The following is a 19,784-nucleotide window of genomic DNA, read 5'->3' as shown; positions in this document are numbered from 1 at the left end:
CATTATATATGTATACACATGCAGACACATATGCACATTTTAATTTGATTTGTTAATATGTTGGGAAATATTTTTTTCACCTATGGTCATACAGAATATTTTCTATAATATTTTTTGTCAAATGTTGGCATCAAGATTTTGCCAGGTTCACATAATGAGTTGTGAAGTATTTCCTTCTCTTTATGGTCTAACAAAATGTTTATTTAAAGTTGGCATATTTTGTCCCTTAAATGTTTGATAAAATTCACCAGGAAAGGTATCTGGATTTATAATTTTCTCTGACTAATAATTCCATTTACTTCATGTAAGAATTTTTATATTTCTGATTTTATCTTAAATCAGTTGTTGTGTTTTGCAAATAATTTTGTGTTATCTAATTTGTAGAATTTATTGGAAATTCTTATTTTTTATATTCTTTCATCATTATAATGTATTTGTATCTATAGAGATATATTGTATTTTTATCACTCATATATATTTGCCCTTTTTGGCTTGATTGCTACAGGCTAATCAATTTATCAATTAATTAAACTATGATAATTTTCCTCTAAGTCCTTGAACATATTATATATATATATATAAGCCTAAGTGACCATCACAACTGAAACAATTGGATGGACGATCAAACTGGCTGCGTGGGGCGACCGGCCAGCAGCGGGGTTAGTGAGGGATGACCAAATAACTGAACAGAAGGACCTCCATATATCAGTAGCATATACATATAGCATTTAATGTCTCAGCAAGTATGATTCTGGGTATGTATTCCTATAATCGTGGATACTCAAAGCTACCTGTACATTTTTTCAATGCTGGCCAGAAAATAGGTATCTGTTTCTGGAGGGTAAATATGGATAATGTGCATCATTTAGAAGCAATAGACTAGATGTTCCTACAGAAAAAAAAAATGAAGTGTTTCACTCACTTTGAGTGGAAAAGCTAAGCATGCAGAATAAAGTAAGATTTACATAACTTTGCACACAGACATGGCAAGAGACACATACTCCAGGAGACCATTCTGCTGTTTCCCTTGGGATTTTAACTCACATTTAGAAAGAACTGGGCTGGTCTTTATCAGTGTGGTGTGGTGATAACAACTGAATCTGGGACCTTCAAAGACCATCTTATCTTCATCATAAGGACAGGAGGAAAAGAGAAAGACAGATTATAGAGAAAGAAGACATGAAGCAGACAAAATAAGAGAAAGAAAAAATGAGTGCTGGTGGGCAGCCATCTCAGACCCTGGCCCAGCTGGTGTTTTTTTTTTTTTTTTTTTTTTGCAGAATCATCTGCTCATCACTCCTTGACTGCTGCTCGGCAACCAGCTGTCAAATCCCACTGTGGCTTATGCTAACTCCAGTTAACTTCTGCTACAGCCTAACACCTCACCTGCTTCCTGAGCTGGGCCCATGATGAGTTTGTGCATTAAGAGGAGCTGACATTTCAGTGCTGTGGATAGGCTGCTGGCACAGAAATACACTGCTGAGTCTCCTGGTTCAGAGGTCTTGATCTCCAGGCTGCACCCTTCGTTTTTTGGGCATTGAGCTGAGAATCGCTTCTTGACCAACTCAATTTGATCGAGAACGTCTTCATTCTGGAAGTATATCAAAAACGTAAACTCTTTGTTCTGGGTCTGTTTGTACCAGTAAACAACAGGGTGTTCTTTTGGGGGGATGCAATTCATCTTTGCACTCTGTCCTTTGCCTTTGACCAGATGTCCTGGGGTCTGAGTGACTTGGACATCACTAGAGCCTGTAAGAGAGAGAAACAGAAGCAGTAGACAAAGCCCAGGAGGAACCCTGACAAGGTGGTTGGCCAACCCACTGTAGGATTTTTTCTTTTGTGCTTAGGACTCACCTGTTCTCAGGAGACATAGCACTACCCAGCAGAGGAGCCTTGCACCCATGGTGGCATTGAAGTAGCAAAAGAATGAGGCCTTTGTATGTCCTATCAGCAGTCTTCTTGTGACGTGATCACTTTGTAGACTCATAACTGTCATGTTACTGCTTCATGTTATTGGGTGAAACCACCTCTTAGTATTAGAAGGAAAGCTTTTATCTTAGCTCGGTAAATATAACCAGTTTATATTTTATTCATTTAAGAATATTAATTTAAAAATATTTTAAATTACATATATTTTACCAACAAACAATCGATCTATATCTCAGAAACTTAGAAAATAAAGATAAAATAAAATGCCATATATCATTGGCAAAAATGATCACTGTTAGCACCCCAAGACCTTCTTTCCAGATCTCTCCTTCTCTCTTTCCTTCTTTCTCTCAATCTCTAGATACTAGTAGATGATAGATAGATAGATAGATAGATAGATAGATAGATAGAACTATATCATTAGCAGTTGTCTGAAATGTCTTTTATCACTGATTTGAACATCAGCCACTAACTCAGAACTGAGCATTGTTTTTGACAATTATATACCTAAATAGAGGCTTAGTGCATGAAATTCGTGCATGGGTAGGGTCCCTCCCTTCCCTCGGCTGCCTGCCACCACTGCCAGATGAGGTGGGGTTGGCCCGGGAGAGGGGCCATGGGTGGTTGGCCAGCCAGCCCCAGCCCCTGGTCAAACTCCCTGTGGAACTCCAGGTCAAACTCCTGGTCTAGGAGACAATTTGCATATTAGGCTTTTATTATTTAGGATTATCTTTTAATATAATATAGATCCTTGATGTTATTGTTGATTTTATGATTCTGAGATTAGTTGGAGCTTTACAAAATATTTTACCTCCTTGATACTTTTAAGTGTATGTTTGCTTGTTACTTTATTAGTGTAATATTTGGTATATAAATATAGATATGGATATAAATATGCATATATAATCACATCTTACTACATAGCTAATCTTTCCATTCTTACATGGTTAACACTGATGAATGAAATACATAACTAGATTTTGATGTAATAATTTTTATTAATCAGTTTTTTACTGTTTGAGAATATTAAGAAATCCTTCTCTTCTTTGGCATTTTAAATATATACTCCTAAAGTATATTCTTAAAGCTTTGTTGCTTCTTACAGTTATGTTTCTAATATAGCTGGAACTAATTTTGAATATATTATAGTTGGAACACTTGTTGAAAGTTTTTCTTTGACTTCTGTAATACCACCTCTCTCTGTATGTATATATACATGTTTTTCCCCCCAATGAATCAATTTATATATCACTGTTCCTATGCTATACTATTATTATTGTGGTTTTATAGTAATTATTGGCATTTGTTAGATCCTCCCATTTAGTTCTTGGCTTTTTGCTGCATAAAATAAATTTTAGACTTAGCTTATCAAGTTCTATCAAAAACCTGTTGGGATTTTGATTGAATTATATTAAACTGGAGGCCTAGTGCATGAAATTCATGCACTAGGGGGGTGTCCCCTCAGCCTGGCCTGCGCTGTCTCAAAGTCCGGGACCTCTCAGGGAATGTTCAACTGCTGGCTTAGGTTCAACCCGGGGCTAAGCTGGCCGTTGGGCATCCCTCTTGCAATCTGGGATCCCTCACTCGTTATTGCTCACCTTGTTGCTTCTCAGTGCTGCAGCGGAGGTGGGTGAGGCTCCCGCCACTGCCACTCTGCTCACCAGTAGTGAGCCTGGCTTCTGGCTAAGCGGCTGCTCCCCCTGTGGGAGTGTACTGACCACTAGGGGGCAGCTCCTGTGTTAAGCATCTGCCCCTGGTGGTCAGTGCACATCATAGCGACCAGTCATTCTGGTCGTTCTGCCATAATGGTCACTAAGGCTTTTATTATATAGATGTATAAATCAATTTGGAAAAGGGGACATTTTAGAAACATCAAGTTTGTCCAATTTGTAAAGATAGAATCTTCTTTCACTTATCAAAGCCTTCCTTATGACTATCAATAAGGCCTTATACATCTATGAGTTTACTGCAATGCCAAAGGTCTTATTCTCTAGACTAGGGGTGTCGAACTCAATCAGAGAAGGGGCCAAAATCTAAAATCCAGCCTAAATCGCGGGCCGAATGGTTTACTGAACAGTCATAAACTGTCATTGTGATGGAAACGCAGCGGAGTACAGTGATGACAGCGCGGTGCGGGCCACATTGCAAGGCCTGGCGGGACGGATTTGGCCCGCGGGCCTTGTGTTTGACACATGTGCTCTAGACTCAAGTAACATCTAACCTTTCCTCTACTTCTCCCTCTTACTCAAGAAGTGTTTGTGGTTTTTCCTGTTAGGGTTACCTTTTTCCCCTCTCATTTTCTTAGAAACACCAACATTAGACAAGCCAACATTCTCTTTATCAGCTCCCTCTTTTGTTTTCTAAAGTGTCACTCTCTTTAATATGCCTTTGCAGAAATTGTTCTTTGTCCAGAATGCCCTACCCACAGCCAGGTCCATCTGGTGGAGCTCAAATGTAACCCTCTCTTAGCTTTCTCTAATCCAACCAGACAGACTCGGCATGCCCTTCCCCAAGGGCTGAAAGAACTGACTATAGTATTATATTACCTTATGTTGTTATATTATGATATGATTTGATAGTATAGTGAATTATATTATAGTTTATTCTATTGTAATTACTATCTTCCTATACTGCTAGCTCCTTGGAGAAAAAAAATCTGTTTTCTATTTCATTTTGTATCCTTCATATTTGAAAATGTGGCAGGACCTAGTAAAATCTCAAGAAAAGGGATAGATAGGTAGAAAGGGTGTTATTAAAGGACTGGAAGCACAAAGACTAAAGTGTGCCCTCTGGGTCTGTTCTCCTGATTGCTTGGTTAAGAATTCTGAGAGTTTAGGGAAGGATACTTAACAGATGGACATATTTTAAAAATCGAAACAGAGGCTGTAGTGGGGGCTGCAGGCTGCAGCAGGTTTGTGCACAGGCGGGCAGTGTCTGTGCCCCCCTGTGGTGCGCTACCAGAGCACAAGTACACGGCCTACTGGTTGGTATGGGCCAACCTCACAGTGAGAGGAAACAGCCCCTTCTGCTCTCGAGAGACATTGTAACCTTCAGCTATGTCTCCTCTCTGAACATCCTTTTCAACTGTTGAGTAATAAATCAGCCTCAGACCTTCTCCTGGGTCCTGCCAGTACCAGTACATGGCATTGTACCTCAAATTCTGTTCACAATCCAGGGTCACATCCCGTCCAGCCCCAGCGAGGCGGAATGGAGGCACCTGGTAGATTTCAGCACGCATGGATTCTGTGGAGTGAGGATACAAAGGCTGTAGACAAGGCCCACAAGGGGCCCAATGCTGCTGTGAGAAGAAGGTGCTGGAGGGATGTGTGCACACCCAGGACAGGATTCTATGGACTGGGCAGGTGTTGCACTCACCTGCTCCCAGGAGACAAAGGGCCATGTAGCAGGGGCCCTGCTGCCCATGGCAGGGACAGGATGTTTGTGAAGCTCCAGACAGAGACTCAGAGAGGCTTAGGGAAGAGGCTGGGATCTAGGGCTCCCCCTGGTTCAACACGCAAAATTTGTCCTTGCTGGGAAACGATAGTCACAGCTGATTCTGCAGGTGGGATGAGTAAAGCTCAGAGAGATCAAGCCAGTTGTCTTCTGTCTAGAGTTCTCCAAATCCATCCTAAATGGACAAGTGTCCATGTGGTCAGAAAACGAGATTCCCATTTCCTGGTCAGAATCACACTCAGAATGCGCACTGTTTTGAGAACTAGAGAAATACTACACAGTTAGAATCAATTACTCATCCATCCACTGCTATAGCCCTCCAACATTGGTAGGTGGGGAGCTCCAATCACAAGAAGAGGGTCAGATGTTCTGTTGCTGTAAAATAAGCCAATTCTTTTCACCATCTGTGTTTATTATAATTGACACTGTAGAGATGAGGTGAAGGCTGCTCCAGTAATTTCAGCAATGGAGAAGGACTCTAAACACACCCTACCGTGGGGGCGATGGATTAGAGCAGGGGTTTGGGAAACCACCTGGGTTTGAGTCCCAAAGCTGCCATTTAGCAACTATGTCACCTTGGGCAGGTCTCCTAATCTCCATTTGACTTTATTTTCTCATCTGTGAAATGAAGATAATGAGTATTTGCTTTAAGAGATATACTAACGTTGTGAACATCATACAAATAAAAAATTCAGAACATTTCGTAAGGCACAATAAACACCGTGTTTGTGATGATCATTTTCTGGACCTAGCATTCTAATGCACAGGACTTAAGAAGTTAACCCCACGTCAAGGAAAACCAGACATTTACTGACATAGGATTGCACCAGCTAAGTAAAACATCATTTCCCAGCATTGAATTGAAATGCACACAATGAGTGTGACTTTATTAATGGATGTTGTTATTTGGACAGATAAGCATTTGTTTTGTTTTTAGGTCTGAGATCATCTGAGATAAAAGACACTTTCATGATGAAATTTGCGATTTGTGGTTGGAATCTGTTTGCTCAGAAACTGGTGAACTGTTGCTGCCCCCTCCTGGCAGAAAGGGAGGAGGGAGAGGGGAGGAGAGAAAGAGAGAAAGAGAGAGAGAGAGAGAGAGAGAGAGAGAGAGAGAGAGAGAGAGAGACAGAGAGACAGAGAGACAGAGAGAGAGTAAAGAGAGGGAGGAAGAGAATGATGTAATGATTTAGAATGAGAATTGTTAGCAGTGTGGACAGAACTCTGGGAAAGAATGCTCCCAACGTGATTGGGGCAAGGCTTCAGGTTTTCAGTCACAGCTGCAAAGTTGAGGATCTCATTCCTCATCCAGGGGATCTTAACTTTGTTGGTACTATGGACCCCCTCTGGCAGTCTGGCAAATCCCAAAAACTCCTTCTCAGAATAATATTTTAAACTCATAAAATGGAACACATAGTAGTACAAAGGAAACCAATTGTTGTGAAATGCAGTTATGAAAATATTTTAAAAGAAATGTATAGTATATGAATATGTGTTCATCTTTAAAATTTATTCAATAAAATATATCTTGGTGAGTCTAAAAATTGCCATGACTTCAAATAAATGATATTTAGTCTATGTGCTGTGATAAGAAACTGCCTGCAACTTTCTTACCACCTGTAATGTACGCAAAGATCTCTGACTCAATACTAGGAGAGGAAAATTTTCTTTATTTTGACTGTCATGCTGGTTACATGGCTGTAAAAATTTGTCAAAATGTATTGAAATATATAGGAACATAAAGTGGTATGTTGTGTGTATGGTATGTTGCTTTTAAAAGTTGCATGAAAAGATAAAATAGGAAAAGCTGCATGATTGAGCATTCCAAGAACAGAATTTCTGAGTTTCCACTAATTTTCTATGGCAGAGATGGTTGTGAGAACATCATGAAACCCGTAAAGTGGCTCTGGGTCCATGGAGTGTGCTGGGTCAGGTGACCAGGCTCAAATGAGAAACAGTTGACCTGCCTAATCCTTATTTCTGAAGGTACAGTTTTGCCAAGTGAAAACCACAGAATTACATGTTTTTATAAAGACTGTTAGAAACCCATCCATTTCATGGGTATAGAAGGTATCTTGGGTCTTCCCTTAACCTGAGCTCCCTTTCCAAAGTCCTTCTTCTTCCTTGGATTTCAGTCCCCATCAGCTGCATTCAACATCCTTTGCTGCTCACTTAGAATTGTCACTTACAATTTTTTTCCTTCTAGTGTATGCTCTTTTGAGTTGGGTTTCTGTTCATCCCTACCCATCTATACACCACTCATTTCCTGAGCTGAGTCCACGTTGAGTTTGTGTTCTAAGAAAAGCTGACATTCAGCACTGTGGATTGGCTGCTGGCACAGAAGTACAAAGCTGAGTCCCCTGGCTCCGTGGACTGTATTTCCAGGCGGCACGGGAAGTTTGTGGGGCATTGAGCTGAACACCGCTCATTGATCATGTCCGTTTTCTCAATAATTTTTTCATTCTGTAGATAAACCATAAACTTGAGCTCTTCTCCCAGCTTCCGACGATACCAATAAACATAATTATGTCCTTTTATGGGGACACAAGTCATCTTCGCTTTCTGTCCTTTTCCTTTGACCAGATGTCCAGGATCCTGGGTGACCTCAGGGTCCACGGAGCCTGTGGGGGAAGAGATAGAGGGTGGAGTAGTCTGTGAGGCAGCCTGACATGGCGGGCACCAGGAGAAAGGCCTGGCCCTGGAATCTGACAAGTTCACAGCAGGAACCTACCTGCTCCCCAGACACAGAGGGCCACGCAGCAGAGAAGTGTTAGGTGCATGGCTGTTGCAGGAAAAGAGCAGGGGCAGGTGGCCTTCCCTCCTCGGCAGCCTCCTTGTGACATGCTTGCTTCCCGTACGTGTCAGAGTCCCCAAGGGCATGAGACCAAAACCTTTCAGAGGAAGTGGAGGCAGCGAGAGCTGCTGAAAACAACCAGTGTGAATTCCAAGCTGCCATTATCTTCTTCACCCCCTACTCTGCTCTTTCACTACTTTTGTTACAAAATCGCTTATTCATCATTTATTTTTTTTTACCTGTTTAACCTGTCAATTTGCCTCCCCCTTTTCCCTTCCACTTCAGAGTATAAGTCATACAACTTGGTGTATATAAATCATAACTTTTACTGTACTATGAAACCATGTAGCAGCTTCTTACATGAAAACGTTAAATGTTGAATAGACAAAAATATATGTGTATGGCAAATATGCAGTGCATCTAGGGAAACAATAAAATGAGCATGCTTCCCTGAACCAACCAGCTTAGGAAATAGATTCCTGCTAACCATTTTTAAGCCTGTTTTATTCTTTCAGATATCATTGTTCTTTCTTCGCCATTCCCAGGTATCCATAACCCTGAAGTTTGTATTAGCATTCACTTTTTTTTCATTACAGGTTTTAGGACTTGTGTGAAAGTCTATAAATTATATATTATTTAATGCTGTGTGTCTTTGAAATTTCTCTAAGAGGGATCCTTCTGTTCACTTTTTTTTTTTGGGGGGGGGTGACATGTTCATTTTTCATTCAATGCTCTGTGAAATTAAAATGATACATATAATTTTAGATAATTAATTTTTAGTAATATGTAGCACTCCATTTTACTCATTCAGTAGAATTTATCATCCACCATTGCATTGGTGTACACACTTTCTCACCTAAGGTACCTGAAATTTCTAACAATGCCTTCCTATGAGGGAAGATCTGTGCCTGCTCTTAGGTAGGGTATTTCACAGAAATGTCCACATCACCCCCTAGTAGTCAAATTCATCCGATATCCTCTGATCTCTTAACTGCCTTCACCTTCCCTGAATTGCTGAGTGAAGCAGCAGTCAGGTGCCTTGGGTACCAGAGCAGAATTAGAGAACAAGCAGTCCTTGGTGTATTAACCTGTGCGTAGTGGATAGAATTGTTACTAGTAATTAGTCACTCAATCACTCAGTTATTCATCTAGTATTGATTGATGACTGATCAGTATAATGTGCCTTTTCAACCTTTTCTAGCCACCATTGTCCTAGCCACACTGTAGGACAATTGAAAACGTGCATGTGCATGCACACACAAAAAATAACAACAGACACTAATCTGATTACTACAGAAGTCAAATGCTTAAACACTCAATGGCAGGTCAAAGGGTATATGAGAATTCTCTGTATCTTCTGCTCAATTTTGCTGTGAACCTAAAACTTCTCTTTAAAAGTCTGTGGAAAAAAAACCCTCAATGACGCCTACCCTGTTTCCCCAAAAATAAGACAGTGTCTTATATTAATTTTTTCTCCCAAAGTTGTGCTAGGTCTTATTTTCAGGGGATGTCTTATCTTTCCATGCACTAGGTCTTATTTTCGAAGGATGTCTTATTTTCCGCGAAACACGGTATTAAATTTTATGTTTAATTCCACATTATGTACTTTGATAAGGTCATGAGTGGTCTGATGTGTAATGTCTGCCTACTTGTATCCCATTTCACTGTACTCGCCTCCTTCCTCACTCTTTGCTCCTGCCACATGACTACATCATTCCTTTCATTAAGCACACAAATTTCTTTCCTGCCTGAATCATTTGCACTGGATCTCCCAACCATGAGCTATCCCCCATTCAATTTAATTAATTCCAGCTCTTTTTAAGGATGTGCCTCTGTTAAATGAGTGTGTGTGTGTGTGTGTGTGTGTGTGTGTGTGTGTGTTCCTGTGCATAAGCATGTGTGAGTGTGTTGGGAAGCTGGAGACAGAGCCTTGCTTGGCTCAAGTTGGTTGAGGATCATTCTGTGCACCAAAAGATTGCTGGTTTGATTCCCTGTCAGGGCACATACCTGGGTTGAGGTTCAATCCCCAATCAGGGCATCTACAGAAGGCAACCAAGTGATTATTTCTTTCTCACATCGCTATTTCTCTCTCTCTCCTCTCTTCCTCCCCCCCCTCCTCCTCCTCCTCCTCCTCCTCCTCCTCCTCCTCCTCCTCCTCCTCCTCTTCCTTCTTCTCCTTCTTCTACTCCTTCCTCTCCTCTCCATGTCCTTCAGTGAGGTGGAAAAAAAGAGTCTATCTCTTACTACATCTGCCATCCATTACAAAGGTTAACTTGATTTCAAATACAACCTATTCTAGGGAATAGAATATAAACCCAGAGCACAAAAAGAAAGTGCTACACTTTAAAAGAATTGGTCATTTATACCCATGGTTGGCAAACTGTGGCTCACAAGCCACATGTGGCTCTTTGGCCCCTTGAGTGTGGCTCTTCCACAAAATACCATGGCCCAGGCAAGTCAATTTTGAAGAAGTGGCATTAGAAGAAGTTTAAGTTTTAAAAAATTGGCTCTCAAAAGAAATTTCAATCGTTGTACTGTTGATATTTGGCTCTGTTTACTAATGAGTTTGCCGACCACTGACTTATACCATGTGGGTTTTTATTTTGGTGGTACTAGTCCACAGAGGATGGGACACAAATTTGGATTAGGTAACATTCAGTGCTATTGCCATATTTCCCTAAGATAACACATCTGGGCAGCGGGCTGTGTCCTTAGCAGTCAGATGGATTAGAAGATGCGAGTTTGCACACAGCATCCATCTGCACTACCTGACATGGGAATATCATACCCGTAAGCCTAATGCAGAAGAGGGAAATAAATGACTGATAGAGGGGTGTGTTATCACTGGCATGTTTCATGCCAGAATCTAGAATGCTCTTATCTTTCCCTTGCCATTGGTGAAAAAAAAGCAGTGGGATTATCTAAATATTTCACTAGCTTTCTTCTTTCAGCTGAAAATGCCAACAGAGTAGGGGACTTCAATTAAAATGGGACCCAGGTTTCAGTGGCAATGAGCATAATCTGAGGCGAGGAGACTGAAACCATGTGGGTATTTAATCACCAGGAACAAAATGAACATGGTCATCATGCAGCTATAAGGTGGCAGCATGCCTGTTGCTGAATTGGTTCCCATCTTATTCTGTTCAGTTCTACGTAGGTCAGAAGCAAGGTCTTATTTCTACACCTTCTTTTTTACATGTGGTTCTCAGCATCTACTCCCTGGTTCTCAGTACACAATGTTCTTTATCCTAATCTTTCACAAATTCTAATTCATTCTGGTATTTGTTTTAGTTTTTCTCCTTTTTTTTATTATCTCACTTATATGTAGTTTGATTAACCATAACCCTTGGTTCATAACACACAGGCCTTATTGTTGATGGTTATCCTTTGTTTAAAAATATAATAGGAGCTTATCAAACATTTCCCTCTAACTCGTCCAGCAACACGTAAGGTAGACCTTGACAACATTTAAATTTAACTATGTGGTTCTCTCCATCCCACCTGCCACTCCCCAGCCAAGACCTTTTAAACACCATCCTGAATTTGTGTCATCATCATCATTCCTTGCCAGTGTGTGTTAGCAAATGTATAATAACCAGATCTCTAGAGGAAATAAAACAATACCTGACTTGCTGTGTCTGTTGTTTGCCATGGTATAAATATTGCCACTACAGCCCATTGACTTAAAACATGTCACTGAAATTGGAGTTGGCAGAAATGTGTATAATCAGCAACTATGAGCTGATTAAAAGGCAGTTTCACAATAACTGCTTCTTGCTTTTAATATAATTCTATTGAATATATGTGCATTCATGAAAATTATTTTCTTAATTTAATTGTTTTAGCTTTATAAAAAGTGCATCATAGTTTACATAATCTTATCATGGTTTTTGCCCTGATAATTTATATTGCATAGCTAAGATTCACCTATAACATTGCTCACCACTGTAGTTCACTCATTTTGACTGGTATGTATGGTTTTCCATTGCATGACTACCTCTCTAGATTTAGTGGAATTTCTGGGTCATGGAATATAGGAATCATCAGCTATATGAGATAACGGCAAAGTGTTTCCAAATTATTTGTATCTCTTATGCTTCCACCAGTAATCCTGTGGCTCCATACTCTCTCTAACAGTTTATATTTTTAAGATTTTTCATTTTTTTGTTAATCAAATGGATATAAACTTACATATCATTGTGCCTTAGTTCACATTTTACTGATCCCCAGTGAAGTTAATTATGTCCTCATCTCTTTACTGGTCATAGATATTTCTTCTATTAAACGGATATTACTATATTTTGCTTATTTTTATTTGTTCATACAAAATTTGTGGTCGATGCAATTTTTTTTTCTAGGAAAGAATTTTTCTGAAGGGCTTACACTCACTGCTCCACTTATTTTTTCATAGCTTCTGATAGAACTTTCTAGCTCTGTCAACAAGCCATGTTGGTCTAAACTTTTTTATACACTCTCTCTGCTCTCTCCTCCCTTTCACACCTTTCTCAAGAGCCAGTTCAACCAACACCTTAGCTATGAAGGTTCTGCACGTAGATATAGAGGACACATGCCTTTCTTTGTACCCAGTCTTACCCTGGTCACTCATTAGTCAAAACACTACGTACTGTGCATCATCAACTTCTTTCATGAGTGAATCTCTCTGCTTGGCTTACGACTCTTTACCTCAAGGGCCTACAGTGGTGACAAGATGGTGCTGAATGGTCTTAGGGAGCCAAATGCCAATATGATAGAAAATACAGTGTTTTATAGGAGCATTTTGAAATCTAGCTAGAGGATTATGTGCAGATCTAAGAGCATGTGATTAGCATATGGCAGAATTAGGAAAAAAAAATCCAGGTTTTATAATTTTCAAATGACTAATGTAATTTTTTCATGTCAATTGGCCATTTTATTGGCTCAGCCCCCTTTCCATACTCAGATTCTTTCTCTCTCCTTCCCCCACCCCTCACTCTCTCTCTACACACAGATGTCTCCGTCAGAGGAGCTGTGGTTTTTCTCTCTCCACACCTTCCACAGGACTCCACAGCTTCGGCGGGTGGGGAAGAGGGGCAAAGGTTCTTGGTTGGTCCTCTGATCTCTGCCCAGCGCTGTGTCACTAGCACCGCAGAGGTAGAGGCTGCTATCTGCAGGATGGGCACTTGTCACCGTCAGACTTGAGAATGTTAGGTTTGGATGGCTGATAGGAAACTTGGCCTCAGTAAAACCTTGTTCGTATGTGACTGGGGAGCCCATATTAGAAGTCGCCATCAGTATGAGGCCCTGTTTGGGTAACTGATGATACCAAAATATAGTTGAGGCCTGAAGGTCTATAGAATGGCACTGGATCTTCACAGGGGCTCCGCTGGTACAGATGGCCCTGCTTGGATGTTGAGAGACGTGAGCACCAAGGCCGGATCCTGTTGAAACAGAGGTCAGAGAGATGAAGGATGCCAGCAGGACCAGCCCCACGTGACCTCAGGCAGGGACTCATGCCTTTCTTCCAGCTCCCAGAGACCTGTTTCTTTTGTAAAATCTTTCTGTTAGACTCCTTGGATCATAAACCCCCCAACCTACCCCCAATCTGCTCTGACTGGTGGCTTCTCACTTTACTGTTTCCACTCCACAGTGGGTGGCTCCTCTCATTATGATCAGCACAAAAAATCCACAACCTCTGGCCACCACTTCACTCATGCCAACACCCACACACACTCATCCACGCTACTCAGATAATAAGGCTCATACTGGACCCCAGAAGCAGCAGAAGCAGTAGCATCTTCAGGTGCTGGCCTCACACCTCAGGGCTCTTAAGAGGTGTGACCAGCTCTTCATCTTTCTTCCTTTCTACACCCCTGGGGTGGATGTTACATAATCCCAAAAATGTTCTCTTCTGCCCCCTGGTGGGGACCTGTGCCAATGATGCAAGATCCCTTGCTCTTTCTCCCTATCAGAGAACCATACACACACTGCTGAAAGGGGCCTTGGAAATGTTCTCATTCGACTCCTAATTTTATAGAAGATACCCTGAGACCTACATCATTTAAAGGACTTAAACGGGTATTTTAGACTTATATAAGAAGGGGGGTGTATGTTTGTGTCATAAAGGGCATTATGGTCAGTTCTTTACTTCTGTGTCATATCCTCAAAGTGACTAATGTTAAGTCCTGACCTTTGGTTTTTCTTCTTTATAATGCAAATACTTGCCTAAACTTTGATTGCTGAGTCGTCTACTCCAAATTTGGCTATCCTGAATAACACATGGCCAGACACAGGGGCTAGGCAACAGGCAGCTTCTCCTTCCCTCTAGCCCCCCAGCCCCAGACTCTGGGTGGATTTCAGTAATTGACCACTTTGAGCTTCCTGTACTTTAAGTTCCTGCTCTTACATTTTATTTATTTATTTAATATATTTTATTGATATTTTACAGAGAGGAAGGGAGAGGGATAGAGAGCTAGAAACGTCGATGAGAGAGAAACATCGTCCAGCTGCCTCTTGCACACCCTCTACTGGGGATGTGCCCGCAACCACGGTACATGCCCTTGACTGGAATCGAACCTGGGACCTTTCAGTCCGCAGACTGACGCTCTACCACTGACCCAAACCGGCTTCGGCTGATCTTACGTTTTAAATTCAACAATAGTGAGCCCATGAAATACTAGACCCCTACTCTCTACACCATTAAAAGCTGAGCCTCTGGCCCATGTGTGCCGAGTCAATAAACTTGTGTCTTTTCAATGTTTCCTGAGGGATCTTGTGAGGATGTCTTGCAATCATAATAAGAACCACAATAATAACCAGCCACAGTATTTATTATTGGGAGGCCGAGCCCAGCCACTAAGACAACTCATGCTTGTTTACCTTTTAGTGTGTGCTCTTGTGTTTGGCTTCTTTTGTTCAACATTATGTTTACGAGATTCATCTATCGATGATGTTGAAAATAGTATCTAAAGTTTTGCTGTATTTTGTTCTATTGGATAAATATAACACTGTTGCTCTATTGCATTATTGATGCACATTTGAGTGTTTTGCAGTTTGAGGTCATGGTGAATAAAGTTGCTGGGATGGTATGTTCTTCTCACATCCTCTTCTGTTTCCTCAGAATTCTGAATTATTTCTTGACTTTTAGTTAATATATAATTACAGATTAGCTTTCTGACTTGTCTAATTTACTCCTGATTACTTTTAGAATATTTCTGAATTTAGAAATTATGTTTCTTGTACCTAAAAAAAACATTATCACTCTTTGATTATATTTTTCTATAATATTATTTCAGATTAATAGATGTGATGGCTTTCATAACTTATCATGGAAACATTTAGTGATATTTTAACTTTTTTGACTTTCATTTACTACAACAACTCTTACAACTTGATCATGGGACTGGGGACTATTAGAAAACTTCACAGCTAAAGAGTGATTTTTAGTATCAGGAAAAAGTAGATGATTGAGATACTATAATAGACTGCACAAATTTTAAGTGCACAGACAAGAGTTTTACAGTGGTCATTTTAAAATCAAGTAAGGTTTGCCCTAGCTGGTATTGCTCATTGGTTGAGCCCCATCCCATGCACCAAAAGGTCCCTGGTTTGATTCCTGCACATGCCCCCAGGTTTTGAGTTCAGTCCCCTGTTGGGGCGCATGCCATAGGCAACTGTTTCATCTCTCTCTCTCTCTCTCTCTCTCTCTCTCTCTCTCTCTCTCTCCATGATACAAATAAATAGATGGTAAATAGATGATAGATAGATATAGTTTTTAAAGCCTACCCAGTGGATCACTGAAGTAGCGTGCCATTCCACACAGCATGGTGATGGCAGCAGCTGCTTTGAGTGGCTGATTGAGGTGGAAAAAAAAGTGGGCAAGGCTAGGTATTGAGGACCGTGCCATCTGGCAGTGAAGCAGGGCTCAGACACATTTGTGCACAGAGGGGAGGTGGCCGTGCTCCACTGTGTCTGCACTGCTGGCACAGAGATACACAGCTGTCTGGTTCTTTTGGGTGGATGTCACAGTGAGGGGAAAGAGCGGCTTCTTCTCCCGAGAGGCACGGTAGCCCTCAGCCAGGTCTCCCGGCTCAACATTCTTCACAATTCGTGAAAAGTAGATCAGCCTCAGCCCTTGCCCTGGGTCCTGTCGATACCAGTACATGGAGTCATGATTCAAGTTCTGTTCACAGTCCAGGGTCACATCTCGTCCTTCCTCTCTGAGCAGGTATTTTGGTGTCTGAGTGACGCCACTATGCACTGTGCCTATGGAAGAAAAAGAAAAGTTCTGGAAACAAAGCCCAAGAGGGTGCCTAGACTGCTGTTTGAGGGAAAGGCTTAGATCTGGAGGTTGGCACCTTCGGGACAGGAATTTGCTCCCTGAGCCCTAGACTCACCTGCTCCCAGGAGACAAAGAGCCAAGCAGCACAGCATCTGGCTGCCCATGGTGGGAAGGGGTTCTGCTTGAGCTCCAACCACTTGCAGGAAGACAAATGAGGCAAGAAACTTAGCTCTGGGGATCCCCTGAGTCTGTGTGCAGAATTTGCCAGAAGGCTAGAATGGGTAGTGGGAAGGGATCCTGGAGATATCCAGGACTGGCTTCCTAATTTTTCAGATGAGACAGAATGGAGACCTGAATTACTTGCACCCCATTCCCCCTTGTGCCTTTCTCCCTAACATCTGACTCTATCTGGCCTGAGTGGGCTGGCCCCCAGCTGAGTCTCACTCCGATTGGCCAGCTGGTGATTCCTTCCTAGTCATGGTAGGGTTTGATCGCTACAGCAGCCCTGTAGACACTGGTCACTCGAGAATGTGGATTTCATTTTTAATCCCATTGCACCATGAATGCCATTCTGCTCTAGTCCATCCTGCATTCACGCCAAGGCCCCCTTTCTTTCGAGAACCTTCTCTCTAGCTGGTTTTACTATTGTCATTTTTATTCTCTCAGAAGTTCCCTGTTTCTCTTCAATGCCCTAGCGAACTTCCATGTGAGTGCTCCTTGAGTATCTTTTAATGGATTTTTCATTTCTTAGATAAGTTTGCTAATTTCATTTCTTTTTGTTTCTCCCTGTTTTTGACATTTCTGTTCATAATTTTTGAACTTCTGGCTTAGGTTATCTTATCTAACGGCTTGCTTGCATATATTTGTTTGGAGTGGAAATGTTATTTTGTCTTTTGACGCATGATTGCTTTTCGGGGGAGACAAGTGGAAGGTGAGATTTTTTTTCCTCTTTCCTATGGATGTTATGTTCCTTTTGTTCATTTTCATAATGTTGGGGTGTTTACAATATACCCAGCTTAATGGGATCCTTTTCCATTGTCCTGGAAAATTCTGGTCGCTTCAGTAAATTTGGTTTTCATTGGGGGGGGGGGGGGTTCTTCTTATTTCATAATTTTCTCTTGTTTTGAAGGACTCTAAACTTTCCCCTATTTTTTCTTTCTTTTCTTCGCTATCCAGTGGTCAGAGGACCTTTCTTTCTTCCCTTTTGACTTTTTTTTTTTTCTCCCTCAGAAACTTAATATTCAGATGATCTTCTCTTAAATCCCATCCCTGGCACTTTAAATGGAGTGAGAGCTTATGTCCTCCTCTCTCCTGTTCAGCTCAGGTCTGATTTATGGGGGTGGGGGGGAAGTGAAGGGGGTCCTCCTGGGGTCTCTTCAACCCTCCTCAGCGTAGTCATTGCCCCTCTCTGTGCCCCTGGCAGAGAGGAGAAAAATCACAGTGTGAAATAATTTCAGAAAATTAAAAGGCAGGAAACATAGCCAAATGACCTGGTGTGTAACCTCTCCTGGTGAGGGTGGACTCCTTTGGTATGTATGCACTTGAAATGACTTTGCATTCATCTGCCTGTTGATTTTATGAAATTGTTTCACCAAAGCAAATGAAAAGAAACACTATTCTCTGTGTGCCCAACATTTCTTGAGTGGTGAGATTTAAAAATATATTCAATGAGATAACAAAGAGTTTAGATTAGGGGTGTCGAACTCAATCAGAGAAGGGGCCAAAATCTAAAATCCAGCCTAAATCGTGGGCCGAATGGTTTACTGAACAGTCATAAACTGTCATTGTGATGGAAACGCAGCGGAGTGCAGTGATGACAGCGCGGTGCGGGCCACATTGCAAGGCCTGGCGGGACGGATTTGGCCCGCGCGCCTTGTGTTTGACACATGTGGTTTAGATAATAGGTTTCTAATGACTTACCTTCCAAATTCCAGGCAAATGTATTCAACTCTACTTTCACCATCTCTGGGATAGCCTACAGCTGGAGCTTTAAGTCCCAGCATCCACACACAGCTACCCAGGTGTTAGGCAACAAAACCAGGATGATTCCAGAAAGAATCAGAGGCTGTTTTAAAAGCGCAGTCCTTTGAGTCACACAAACCTGGGTTTATTTCCTCCCCTCCCCTCTCCCTCCCTCTCCCCCTCCCATTCCCTTCTCTCTCCTGCCTCCCCTCCATCCCCCTTCCCCTCCCTCTCCCTTTTTCCTCCCTTTCCCTCCTCCTCCCTCTTCCCTCCCCTTCCTGGCTCCTTCTCCCTCTCCCTCTCTCCTAGTTTGAGAATGACAACAACAACCCTGGAACCATGTTTTCTCATATTGAAAATGAAGACCACATTTCCTTTGGTTGATTATCTTGCTTTTTCACTAAAATTCAACATTTATAGCACTCAACAGAGAACTTGAAATAGAGTATGAAGTAAAGAAAGGAGAACTGTTAGTCAATAAATAGTTAATCTGACAAATTATGTCACCTTTTGTGAATGACAGTCTTAGTTTGTGAATGGGGCTGGGAAGTTCCTTGCTATTTCTACAGCCCTCCCCTATTCCCACCCTCACCCTTAAAAATGCTTCACAAGTAATTTGTCCAGTAGTCAGAAGCCAAGTCCCTTCCCTGGCTGTGGCCCTGACCCACCCCCAGCAGCTGGGGCTGTGCCAGGGCGAAGCCTGGAGGATGTTTGTGCCCTGGGAGGATGTGACTTTGAATTGGTGTGGAGGAGGAGCTGGCACAGAAATACACTGCGGAGTCGCCCAGCTCCGCCAGCTGGATCTTAAAGAGGCTGGGCCCCTCTTTGGGAAAGTCAGCCGAAAAGCGTTTTGTTGGCATTCCTGACTCGTCCAGGATTTCTTCTCTCCGGAGGTAAATCATGAATTTCGGCCCTTCCTGCAGGAGCTGCCGATACCAGTAGACATAAATGTGGCCTTCCACCGGGTGGCATGTCAGATTTGCCTCCTGTCCTCTCCCCAGGACCAGGTGTCTTGGGTTCTGTGTGACGCTGCTGGGACTCGTGGGACCTCAGAAGAGAAGAGATGGCATGAGACTAAGTCCTGAGGGCAGAGGAAGTTTGTAGCTCACAATGAAGCAGCCCCAAGACTAGTGCAAATAGCTTTGAAGTTTCCTAAGTTCATTTAAAAATTCACATGAATTTTGCTTTTTGTTCCATAATGCATTTGTTTTGTAGAAATGTCAATACCTTCCAGAAAATCTTTGGGAAACATGGAGATCAGAGCATATTTGAGGCACAGCCAAAGGCCAATGGTGCTGACCCATTACCCAGAACTCACCTGCCCACAGGAGCCAGACGACCACCCAGCAGCGGAGTGTGGTTCCCATGGCTGAGTTGTCATGAGGGGAG

The 19,784-nt window shown here is 42.0% G+C and overlaps 5 gene segments (V, D, J or C); all 5 read right to left on the bottom strand.

Annotated features, from left to right (window-relative positions):
* Positions 1–1,357: 1,357 nt before the first annotated feature.
* On the bottom strand, positions 1,358–1,922 carry LOC123651991. The segment is given in 2 exon segments: positions 1,358–1,749; positions 1,855–1,922. Coding segments are annotated over 2 exon segments (441 nt in total).
* A 5,755-nt stretch (positions 1,923–7,677) lies between these two features.
* On the bottom strand, positions 7,678–8,329 carry LOC123651990. The segment is given in 2 exon segments: positions 7,678–8,003; positions 8,114–8,329. Coding segments are annotated over 2 exon segments (438 nt in total).
* Positions 8,330–13,146: 4,817 nt separating this feature from the next.
* LOC123651861 lies at positions 13,147–14,008 on the bottom strand. The segment is given in 2 exon segments: positions 13,147–13,593; positions 13,919–14,008. Coding segments are annotated over 2 exon segments (471 nt in total).
* Positions 14,009–16,076: 2,068 nt separating this feature from the next.
* On the bottom strand, positions 16,077–16,597 carry LOC123651989. The segment is given in 2 exon segments: positions 16,077–16,417; positions 16,549–16,597. Coding segments are annotated over 2 exon segments (390 nt in total).
* Positions 16,598–18,880: 2,283 nt separating this feature from the next.
* On the bottom strand, positions 18,881–19,784 carry LOC123651860. The segment is given in 2 exon segments: positions 18,881–19,443; positions 19,714–19,784. Coding segments are annotated over 2 exon segments (492 nt in total).

Source organism: Pipistrellus kuhlii, unplaced genomic scaffold (assembly GCF_014108245.1).
Source record: "Pipistrellus kuhlii isolate mPipKuh1 unplaced genomic scaffold, mPipKuh1.p scaffold_m20_p_10, whole genome shotgun sequence".
Classification (NCBI taxonomy): Eukaryota; Metazoa; Chordata; class Mammalia; order Chiroptera; family Vespertilionidae; genus Pipistrellus; species Pipistrellus kuhlii.
The sequence above is the reverse complement of the archived record's forward strand: the minus strand, read 5'-3'. Positions and strand labels throughout refer to the sequence as shown.